The following is an 11,962-nucleotide window of genomic DNA, read 5'->3' as shown; positions in this document are numbered from 1 at the left end:
ATGACATGTGCAAAGAGCTGGAGATGGAAAACCAAAAGGGAAGAACACGCTCGGCATTTCTCAAGCTGAAAGAACTGAAGAAAAAATTCAAGCCTCGAGTTGCAATAGTGAAGGATTCTACGGGGAAATTATTAAACGACGCAGGAAGCATCAAAAGAAGATGGAAGGAATACACGGAGTCATTACACCAAAAAGAATTAGTCGATGTTCACCCATTTCAAGAAGTAGCATATGATCAGGAACCGATGGTACTGAAGGAAGAAGTCGAAGCTGCTCTGAAGGCATTGGTGAAAAACAAGGCTCCAGGAATTGATGGAAACCAATTGAGATGTTTCAACAAACAGATGCAGTGCTGGAGGTACTCATTCGTCTATGCCAAGAAATATGGAAGACAACTTCCTGGCCAACTGACTGGAAGAGATCCATATTTATGCCTATTCCCAAGAAAGGTGAACCACCCAAATGTGGAAATTATAGAACAATATCATTAATATCACAGGCAAGCAAAATTTTGCTGAAGATCATTCAAATTGGCTGCAGCAGTATATCAACAAGGAACTGCCAGAAATTCAGGCTCATTTCAGAAGAGGACATGGAACCAGGGATATCATTGCTGATATCAGATGGATCCTGGCTGAAAGCAGAGAATACCAGAAGGAGAAGGATGTTTACCTGTGCTCTATTGACTATGCAAAGGCATTCGACTGTGTGGATCATAACAAGCTATGGATAACATCGCGAAGAATGGGAATTCCAGAACACTTAATTGTGCTCATGAGGAACCTTTACATAGATCAAGAGGCAGTTTTTCGGACAGAACAAGGGGATATTGATAGGTTTAAAGTCAGGAAAGCTGTGCGTTAGGGTTGTATTCTTTCACCATACCTATCCAATCTGTATGCTGAGCAAATAATCCGAGAAGCTTGACTATATGTAGAAGATCAGGGCGTCAGGATTGGAGGAAGACTCATTTTCAACCTGTGTTATGCAGATGACACAACCTTCCTTGCTGAAAGTGAAGAGGACTTGAAGCACTTACCAATGAAAATCAAAGACCACAGCCTTCAGTATGGATTGCACCTCAACATAAAGAAAACAAAAATCCTCATAACTGGACAAATGAGCAACATCCTGATAAATGGAGAAAAGATTCAAGTTGTCGAGGATTTCATTTTACTTGGATCTACAATCAACAGCCATGGAAGCAGCAGTCAAGAAATCAAAAGACACATTGCACTGGGTAAATCTGCCACAAAGGACCTCTTTAAGGTGCTGAAGAGCAAAGATGTCACGTTGAAGACTAAGGTGCACCTGACCCAAGCTGTGGTATTTTCAATTGCATCATATGCACTTGAAACCTGGGCAATGAATAAGGAAGACTGAAGAAGAATTAATACCTTTGAATTGCGGTGTTGGTGAAGAATATTGAATATACCATGGACTGCCAGAAGAACAAATAAATCTGTCTCGGAAGAGGTACAACCAGAATGCTCCTTAGAAGCAAGGATGGCGAGACTGCATCTTACATACCTTGGACGTGTTGTCAGGAGGGATCAGTCTCTGTAGAAGGACATCATCCTTGGCAGAGTACAGGGTCAGCAGAAAAGAGCAAGGCCCTCAACGAGGTGGATTGACACAGTGGCTGCAACAATGGCCTCAAGCATAACAATGATTGTAAGGATGGCGCAGGGCCAGACAGTGCTTCCTTCTGTTGTGCATAGGGTCACTATGAATCAGAGCCGACTCGACAGCACCTAACAACAACAACAACACATACTCCCAATTACTCTCCCCCTAATGGGACAGCCCACTCCTTCCCTCCACTCTCTCTTTTCTTGTCCATTTCGCCAGCTTCTAACCCCCTCTACCCTCTCATCTACCCTCCAGGAAGGAGATGTCAACATAGTCTCAAGTGTCCACCTGATCCAAGAAGCTCACTCCTCACCACCATCCCTCTCCAACCCATTGTCCAGTCCAATCCATGTCTGAAGAGTTGGCTTTGGGAATGGCTCCCGACCTGGGCCAACAGAAGATCTGGGGGCCATGACCACCAGGATCCTTCTAGTCTCAGTCAGACCATTAAGTTTGGTCTTTTTACGAGAATTTGGGGTCTGCATCCCACTTCTCTCCTGCTCCCTCAGGGTTCTCTGTTGTGTTCTGTGTCAGGACAGTCATTGGTTGTAGCCGGACACCATCTATTTTTTCCGGTCTCAGGATGATGTAGTCTCTGGTTTATGTGTCCTTTTCTGTCTCCTGGGCTCATAATTACCTTGTGTCCTTGGTGTTCATTCCCCTTTGAACCAGGTGGGTTGAGACTAATTGGTGCATCTTAGATGGCCGCTTGCTAGTGTTCAAGACCCCAGACGCCACTCTGCAAAGTGGGATGCAGAATGTTTTCTTAATAGATTTTATTATGTCAATTGACTTAGATGTCCCCTGAAACCATGGGCCCCAAACCCCCGTCCCTGCTACGCTGGCCTTCGAGGCATTCAGTTTATTCAGGAAGCTTCCTTGCTTTTGGTGTAGTCCAGTTGTGCTGATCTCTCCTGTATTGTGTGTTGTCTTTCCTGTCACCTAAAGTAGTTGTTATCTACTATCTAACTAATGAATACCTCTCTCCCACCCACCCTCCCTCCCTCCCGGCTCTCATAATCATCAAAGAATACTTTCTTCTCAGTTTAAACTATTTCTCGTGTTCTTATAATAGTGGTCTTATACAATATTTGTCCTTTTGCAACTGACTAATTTCACTCAGCATAATGCCTTCCAGATTCCTCCATGTTATGAAATGTTTCACAGATTCATCATTGTTCTTTATCGATGTGTAGTACTCCGTTGTGTGAATATATCATAATTTATCCATTCATTCCTTGATGGGCACCTCGGTTGCTTCCATCTTTTTGCTATTGTAAACAGTGCTGCAAAGAACATGGGTGTGCATATATCTCTTTGTGTAAAGGCTCTTACTTCTCTAGGATATATTCCAAGGCATGGGATTGCTGGATCATATGGTAGTTCCATTTCTAGCTTTTTAAGGAAGTGTGAAATCGATTTCCAAAGTCGTTGTACATTTTACATTCCCACCAGCAGTGTATAAGTGTTCCAATCTCTCCGCAGCCTCTCCAACATTTATTAGTTTGTGTTTTTTGGATAAATGCCGGTCTTGTTGGGGTGAGATGGAATCTCATTGTAGTTTTGATTTGTATTTCTCTAATAGCTAATGATCATGTGCATTTCCTTATGTATCTGTTAGCTACCTGAATGTCTTCTTTAGTGAAGTGTCTATTCATATCTTTTGCCCATTTTTTAATTGGGTTATTTGTCTTTCTGTAGTTGAGTTTTTCCAGTATCATGTAGACTTTAGAGATCAGGCGCTGATCGGAAATATCATAGCTAAAAACTTTTCCCCAATCTGTACATAATCTTTGTACTCTTTTGGTGAAGTCTTTGGATGAGCATAGGTGTTTGATTTTTAGGAGCTTAATTTTTTTTTTTTTACCCAGTTATGTAGTTTTTCTTCTGCATTGTTAGTAATGTTTTGTATACTGTTTATGCCATGTATTAGGGCTCCTATTTTTCCTTCCATGATCTTTATTGTTTTAGATTTTATATTTAGGTCTTTGATCCATTTTGAGTTCGTTTTTGTGCATGGAGTGAGGTATGGGTCTTGTTTCATTTTTTTTCAGATGGATATCCAGTTATGCCAGCACCATTTGTTAAAGAGACTGTCTTTTCCCCATTTAACTGTTTTGGGGCCTTTGTCAAATATCAACTGCACACATGTGGACGGATTTATGTCTGGATTCGCAATTCTGTTCCATTGATCTATGCATCTGTTGTTGTACCAGTACCCAATGACATTTTTTAATGAGATGGAGAAACAAATCACCAACTTCATGTGGAACGGAAAGAGGCCCCGCATAAGTAAAGCATTTTACTAAAAAAGAAGAACAAAGTGGGAGGCCTCACACTACCTGATTTTAGAACCTATGATACCACCACAGTAGTCAAAACAGCCTGGTCCTCAGCCCTTGTGGGTTAGGCGTTCTTGCTGTATGGACTCATTAAACCATCTACCCATCTACTTCTGTTATTATAGCATTTATTGTCTTCTATTGATGCCTTTGAATTGTGGCATTGGTGAAGGATACTGAATATACCATGGACTGCCAAAAGAACGAACAAATCTGTTTTAGAAGAATTACAACCAGAATGCTCCTTAGAAGCAAGGATGGCGAGACTGTGTCTTACATACTTTGGACATGTCGTCAGGAGGGATCATTCCCTGGAGAAGGACATCATGCTTGGCAAAGTACAGGGTCAGCAGAAAAGAGGAAGACCCTCAATAAGGTGGATTGACACAGTGGCTGCAACAATGATCTCAAGCGTAACAAAGATTGTAAGGATGGCACAGGACCAGGGAGTGTTCGTTCTGTTGTGCATAGGGTCACTATGAGTTGGAACCGACTCGACGGCACCTAACAATAACAACAACAATTCATTTGCTTATTTGTCTGTTTTTCCTACTAGACTATAAGACATGGAGTCTTCTCTCACAAAGCAAGCATATAATTGGTATTTAAAAGACAAATGTCAAATAGATGAATGAAATCTTCGGGGGAACAGTCTACAAAGAAGAAATTCAAACAGGCAAATTATATTTTTACACTAAGCATTTATTAAATAAGCAAGCTGAGAGAACTAGAATATACTTTAGAAGCTTAATAGGCCAATTTCTAGTTACTTGTATTAGTTGTGAATCCCTGCGTCAAGCGCTTGACTACTCGCCAAAAGTTTGGCAGTTTGATCCCACCCAGAGGCACCTCAGAAGATGGGCCTGGTGATCTGCTTCTGAAAGATCACAGCCTTGAAAACTCTATGGAGCAATTCTACTCTGCACAAATGAGGTCACCATGAGTCAGAATCAACTCAATGGCAACTAACAACAACCTATTAGTTGCAGAGAGTTCATACACACAGAATATAAAAAAGATTTTTGAAACCAAGTTGTTGCCATTAGTTTCAGTCTGTTCAAACTAGCAATTCTTTTCAAAAGGCTTAGGTAGGTGAGACTGTTGTTCTCAGTGACTCACTGTCATTCCTGTACAAAGAAGGTGCCGGGTAAGTTGTCGAACCTTCCTGCAGAAGGATTATACTTCCCTGTCCGCTGAAATCAGGTTGGCCAAGAGACTTACTCTGGCCAATGAAATGTGGGCAGAAGTGATATATGCCCCCAATTTTGTAAAAACAGCCAAAAACTATACGTGTGTCAATATGCGGGTAGATATGAATGCATATATGTGTATAGAATGGCATACATGAGTAAATGCCTGTGCATGTATAGGTGTATCTGCAGGCATATGTATATACACATTTGTGTGTGCTGCATATATACCCACATAAATAACGAACCACATGGGGGCACAGTTACGGAGGCTTCCTAGACGTATCCAAATAACTCATAAGATTGGTTTACTGAGTTAGAAGTCTTGGGACCATAGTCCCAGGGAACAACTTAGTCAACTGGCATAACATAGTTCACAAAGATAACACTCTACATCCTAGATTGGTAAGTAGCGTCTGGGGTCTTAGTGGCCACCTAAGATACAACTATTGGTCTCTACTCATACGGAGTGAAAGAGAATGAAGAAAATCAAAGGCTCAAAGAAGAAACCGGTCCACAGGACTAAGAGCCCACATGAACCACAGCCTCCTCAACCTGAGACGAGAAGAGCTAGATGGTACCTAGTTACCACTACTGACCCTTCTGGCTAGGGACATAATAGAAGGTTCTGGATAGAATGGGAGAAAAAGGTAGACTAAACTCAAATTCCTAAAAAAGGCCAGATCTACTGGGCCTATAGAGACTAGAGGAATCCCTGAGACTACTGCCCTAAGATAACCTTTGAAACTGAATTTGAAACTATTTCTGCAGGTCACCTTTCAGCCAAATAATAGATTGGCTTATGAAATAAACAATATCATGCATAAGTAACATGCTTCCTTAAACAGTCAACTATATGAAACCACACAGTCAACATTAACCCAAAAGCAAAGATGAGAAGGCAGGGAGGGGAAGGGAAGCTACATCAATTGAAACAGAACAAACAGAATGGAAATAATGAGAATGCTGACACACTGTAAAAATTGTAACCAACGGCATAGAACAATTTGTATAAAAATAGTTAAATGGAAACTTAATTTTCTCTGTAAACTTTCACCTAAAACACAATAAAATATTACTAAAAAGAAAAAAAAAGTTACAGCCTAGGAAATTCTATGGGGCAGTTCTACCCTCTCCTCAGGGTCGCCATGAGTCAGAATCGACTCAATGGCACCCCACGACAACAAATATTTATAAATATAATGGGGGGCATTAGCTTAGGAACCTTCTGCTGTGTTGGGAACGCCTTTGAGGGTAACTTTCTGGTGAGTCTTCACATGGCGGTGGTACGTGGATGACTGGCGGTAGCTTTTCCTGCAAATGGAACACACATAGGGCTTCTCTCCCGTGTGGATTCTCTCGTGAGCCCGCAGGTTGGTTCTGTGACTGAAGGACTTGTCACACATGCTGCAGTGGAAGGGTTTCTCCCTCCTGTGAATCATCTGGTGCACGCGCAGGTCTGAAGTCTGGAAGAAGCCTTTGTGGCACTCAGCACAAACAAACGGCCTCTCGTTCCTGTGTCTTCTCTGGTGGGCTTCTAACTGAGAGAAGTAGTTAAAGATTTTGGGACAGTCCCCACATCTGTATGGTTTTGGGGTTTTGTAAAATCTTTCTTGGTGTCCCCCACCTGGAAATTTTCCTTCATTGCTCTGGTGGGCAGGGGCAGGCTCAGGGGTGGCCACATCTGGCCTGGAGATAAATCCTGGTTCCATCTCCATAGGGACATCTTGATGAGAGGGTCCTCCCAAGGCCCCTTCCTGGGATCCAGAAGTGCCTAGCCCTGCTCTTCTGGAGCTTTCTGGGTTGTCCCAACAAGCACCTCCCTCTTCAGTTTTGGGACAATTCTCTCCCTGGATAATCCGTAGAAAAGGTTCTCCATTGCCTTGGCTAGTGATACTGTCATTTACTTGGATAGTTTTCAAAGAAAGTTTCCTGTTGTCGTCTTTATCTTCTCCTTCTGTGAAAATAAAGGGACAACCCCATGAAGTTGCACCCCCAAAGGACGCACACAGAACATCCCCCTTGTGGTGGTTAATAATATGTGTCAACTTGGCTAGGCTATGATTCTCAGTGGTTTGGTAGACACTGAACTGGGTGCACTTCGATAATATAAAATAATGTAATCAACTTCTATGATGTGATCTGATGTGAGCAGCCAATCAGTTGGAAGATGAGTTTCCTTGGAGGTGTGGTCTGCCTCCAGTATATAAATGGATGTTCTGGCAAAGCTCGCTAGCTCTCGATCTCTCTCAACCTTGCCTGACCTCTGCTTCTTGGGACATAAGCCTGCAGAAGCTTCTGGCCTGCTGCCTGTCCTCCAGATTTTGGATTCTCCAACCCTCGCAACCCCATGAGCAGCACAGACCTCTAGCCTGTTGTCTGACCCACAGATCTGGGACTTGCCACCCCCACAGTTGCATGAGCCATTTCCTTGAAGTAAATTTCTATATATATATATTTATATATATGCTTCACTGATTTTGCTCCTCTAGAGAACCCAGACTAAGACACCCCTGGTATCCAGATTCCCCTCACTCACCTCGTCCTGTTTGCACAGGAGGGTCTTGGGGAGTCTGGAAGACGGTCCCCATGATCTCTCCTGTTGGAGTCTCTGCTGACAACTGCTTTGTGAGGTGAGCAATGACATCTCTTAAGGACATATTCTCAGAACAGAGGGCTTCCTGTCCCTGCATGCAGACGTGGACCTGTAAACAAACCCCAGTCACTGTCGTATCGATGTCTGTTGTGTGGCAGAAGACGTTGTGGGGAATCTGTTCTCGTCAGTCTTCTGCAGGATCCCTCAGCTGGGGCAATCCACACCTCCCTGTCCTCCCCTTATTGCTAATGGTGTGAAATTTCATGATAAGTACCTCTTTAGTATGCCTTTCCTGATTACCAAAAGTCACAAGAAGGCTTCCTGAGGGAAGAACTAGTTCAAGGCATTTCTTCCTTATCCTTGAAGTCTCTGCTCAAATATAGATCTCCCAGAGGGTTCTCCTACTACCCACTGGCTAAAAATAATTAAATCAACCAATCAAAACTAACAAAGCCAAGAAGGTTGGATGAATCCCCAAAACTGTTGCCCTGGGTTAATCTTCAAACCTTAAGCCAAAATACTCCCTAAAGTCGTCTTTAAATCAAATAATAATTTAGCTTATTTAGTAAAGAATGTCTGCCTTGAGCATTCTGCTCTTTTAAAGACAGCACCAATAAAAAAGGAAGCTTAGGGGGCAGTGAGTTTAGGTTAATGGGGGAGAAACAATTTGTAAAAGGAGGGTGAGAATGGTTGCCCAATTTAAAGAATATAATCAATGTCACTGAACTTTACACATAGAAATTGTTGAATTGGTGTATGTTCTGTTGTGTATTCTTCCAACAATAATAAAAAAAAAATCAACCAGTCAATCAGTATGTTTGGTCCTATATGTCCCACAGAATAAACACTTTCTGCTTCGTTCTCACTTACTTAAGACGAGGAGATGCTTCTTAGTGAAGAGGAGTGGTGAGAGGGTGTGTGATCCGGCTAATAACTGCTTCTACAATAACTCTTCTTTCTCTGCTTCCAGGCAACTCCGCCTTCCCGTACCTATTCCCCACTCCCCTCTGCCCTGAGGTCAGAACCCTGTACTCACATAAGCAGGTGGCTCCATGAAATCATCAGTCAGGTCCTCCAGGAACTTCTGCAGGTTTCTGCCACTTGAATCCCATTTCTCTTTCAAAGCAGACCTATTTCTGCACTGTTCATTCATCATAAACTGCTCCAGGACCAATTGGGAAATCATTTCCTCCTTGCTGTGTTTCTCTGGCTGTAGCCACAAGTGAAATAACTTCTGGAGCCTTTGCAGTTCCCGCCTTGCATATGAATTATTTCTATACTGAAATACACTGAGTGGAGTGCCCTGGAGCCCAGAGATCCCCTCTGCCTTCTGGACACCAGGTCCTTGGGTGGGTTCAAACTCTCGATTTTCTAAACCAGAATCATTCCTGGATGGTTCACTTTGAAAGAACGTTCTGAGATCTAAAGCCATGATTGGCAAGATTTCTCAGAGACTCAACTTGGAGGACTCAGCCTCTGCTGGCTTGTAAGACTAGCAACGTTGCAACAACTGGTGGACGCTTAAAGGCTGAGAGGTAGGAATAGAAGAGAGATATGATTAATGCCAGCACTGACATAATTAAAACCAACAAACAAAAATTTCTTGCCCAGATGGCTTCATGGATAAATCCCACTAGACATTTAAGAAAGAGCTCTACTCTTACACAAAATCTCCCAGAGCACAGAAAAAGAAGGAATACTCCCAATTTTAATTAGTGAGGTCAGCACCTCCATGATAATGAAACCTTACAAATACACTAAAGAAAGGAACACTACAGGGGAATATTTCTCATAAACACACATGAAAAATCTGAAACAAAATATTTGCAAATCAAACCCATTTACAGATAAAGACATCATGAACAAGAGATAATTGTTTTCTAAATATGAGGTTAGGTTCATATTAAAAAACCAGTATCACTTGTCTACTGACAGAACGTAGAAAAAAAATGATATAATCATTCAGTAGATACCTTAAAAACGTTTAATGAAAATCAGTACTCATTCCGGAAAAAAGGCATTTAGTAAAGGAGGGATAGAAGGGGACTTCTAGACTTCAATAAAAACATTCAACTTAACCTTGAGATGATTTTTTAAAGGTTTAAAGGAGTACCTTAAACCTTGAACTAAAACTATCCTTTGAGGTCGCCTTTTAGCTAAATAACAGATTGGCTCATAAAATAATGAATAGTACCCATGAGTACTGCACATCTTTAAAAATTATCTATATGAGACCAAATGGTCAACCATTACTCTAAAGCAAAGTCGAAAGGGTAAGGGGACAGAGAAACCAGATTACTGGAAAAAAAAAACATCCAGAACAGAAACAATGAAAATGTTTTGTGAAAAATGTAACTAATGTCACTGAACTATTTGTGCAGTAATTGTTCAACAGGAACCTAATCTGCTGTGGAAATTTTCATGGAAAACACAATAAAATATTATTTTAAAAAGTGTTCAATTTAAAACAGTAAATATAATTATGACTAGATTTGATGTAACTGAATGAAGGCACTGATTTGGTATGAATGTTCATTTGATAATTGTGAGAAAATAAAATATTAGAAAAAGCAGAGAATAAAGTGAATGTAACAGAAGAGCCATAGTTATCCATAGTTTGTTTTAATCCACACGGTCGAATGCCTTTGTATAATCGATAAAACACAGGTAACATTCTCCTGGTATTCTCTGCTTTCAGCCAAGAATGGGAATTCCGGAACACTTAACTGTGCTCTTGAGGAACCTTTACATAGATCAAGAGGCGGTTGTTTGGACAGAACGAGGGGATACTGATTGGCTTAAAGTCAGGAAAGGTGTGCGTGAGGGTTGTATTCTTTCACCATACCTATTTAATCTGTATGCTAAGCAAATAATCCGAGAAGCTGGACTATATGAAGAAGAACGGGGCATCAGGACTGGAGGAAGACTCATTAACAGCCTGCCTTATGCAGATGACACAACCTTGCTTCCTGAAAGTGAAGAGGACCTGAAGTACTTACTAATGAAGATCAAAGACCACAGCTTTCAGTATGGATTGCACCTCAACATAAAGAAAACAAAAATCCTCACAACTGGACCAATGAGCAACATCGTGATAAATGGAGAAAAGATTGAAGTTGTCAAGGATTTCATTTTACCTGGATCCACAATCAACAGCCGTGGAAGCAGCAGTCAAGAAATCAAAAGATGCGTTGCATTGGGTAAATCTGCTGCAAAGGACCTCTTCAAAGTGTTGAAGAGCAAAGATGTCACCCTGAAGACTAAGGTGCACCTGACCCAGGCCATGGTATTTTTAATCACATCATATGCATGTGAAAGCTGGACAATGAGTAAGGAAGACCCAAGAAGAGTTGACACCTTTGAATTGTGGTGTTGGTGAAGAATATTGAATATATCGTGGACTGCCAAAAGAACGAACAAATCTGTCTTGGAAGAAGTGGGGCCAGAATGCTCTTTAGAGGCAAGGATGGCGAGACTGGGTCTTACATACTTTGGACGTGTTGTCAGGAGGGATCAGTCCCTGGAGAAGGACATCATGCTTGACAGAGTACAGGGTCAGCGGAAAAGAGGAAGACCCTCAACGAGGTGGATTGACACAGTGGCTGCAACAATGAGCTCAAGCATAACAACGACTGTAAGGATGCCGCAGGACCGGGCAGTGTTTCATTCTGTTGTGCATAGGGTCGCTATGTGTCAGAACCGACTAGACGGCACCTAACAACAACAACAACAGAAGAGCCAGGCCAGACTCCATAGAACTGACCCCTTGCTCTGTGCTGAAAGCTCCTTCTTCATCAGGGATGATGTCTGCAGGGCCATCTCCAGCCACACCCCTGTGTCAGTCCAAGGATTCATCCTCAGGAAACTTCTCAGTACCTATACTGTTTTTGTTTTCCCAACAGTGATTACCCTTCCTCATGAACTATATCTGTCCTTGCATCACTGCTTTTTATCAAAGTTACAATCTCTCCTTATCTTCATGTGTCCAATAGGGATCCAACAGGGATGAAAACACATCTGCATTGTTCAAAATTGATTTGACTGCAAATCATGTTACCTGGGCAACGATAGGCACAACATTTGGAAAGCCCAGGGAATAAAAGAAGATTTAATCTCAAAAACTACAATGAGGTGCCATCTCACTAACATTACTGATACAGATAATAAATAAATAAATAAATCCTGGAGAGGCTGCAGGGAGC

The 11,962-nt window shown here is 41.8% G+C and overlaps 1 protein-coding gene across 1 annotated transcript; it reads right to left on the bottom strand.

Annotated features, from left to right (window-relative positions):
• Positions 1–6,381: 6,381 nt before the first annotated feature.
• LOC104845407 (zinc finger and SCAN domain-containing protein 4) lies at positions 6,382–9,192 on the bottom strand. Its single transcript, XM_010586880.2, has 3 exons — positions 8,797–9,192; positions 7,704–7,869; positions 6,382–7,121 (listed from the first exon to the last, which is right to left on the bottom strand). The coding sequence occupies exons 1-3, from the start codon at positions 9,190–9,192 to the stop codon at positions 6,382–6,384; spliced, it is 1,302 nt and encodes a 433-aa protein (XP_010585182.2).
• Between the last annotated feature and the right edge of the window lie 2,770 nt (positions 9,193–11,962).

Source organism: Loxodonta africana, chromosome 11 (assembly GCF_030014295.1).
Source record: "Loxodonta africana isolate mLoxAfr1 chromosome 11, mLoxAfr1.hap2, whole genome shotgun sequence".
Lineage (NCBI taxonomy): Eukaryota > Metazoa > Chordata > Mammalia > Proboscidea > Elephantidae > Loxodonta > Loxodonta africana.
The sequence above is the reverse complement of the archived record's forward strand: the minus strand, read 5'-3'. Positions and strand labels throughout refer to the sequence as shown.

Excerpts from the sequence above, each read along its gene's own strand:
- LOC104845407 (XM_010586880.2), bottom strand. The coding sequence starts at position 9,192 with ATGGCTTTAGATCTCAGAACGTTCTTTCAAAGTGAACCATCCAGGAAT. Across the intron at positions 7,870-8,796 it reads TCATGGAGCCACCTGCTTAT|GTCCACGTCTGCATGCAGGG; the intron begins GTGAGTACAGGG and ends GTTTGTTTACAG. Across the intron at positions 7,122-7,703 it reads TCCTGTGCAAACAGGACGAG|AAGGAGAAGATAAAGACGAC; the intron begins GTGAGTGAGGGG and ends TTATTTTCACAG.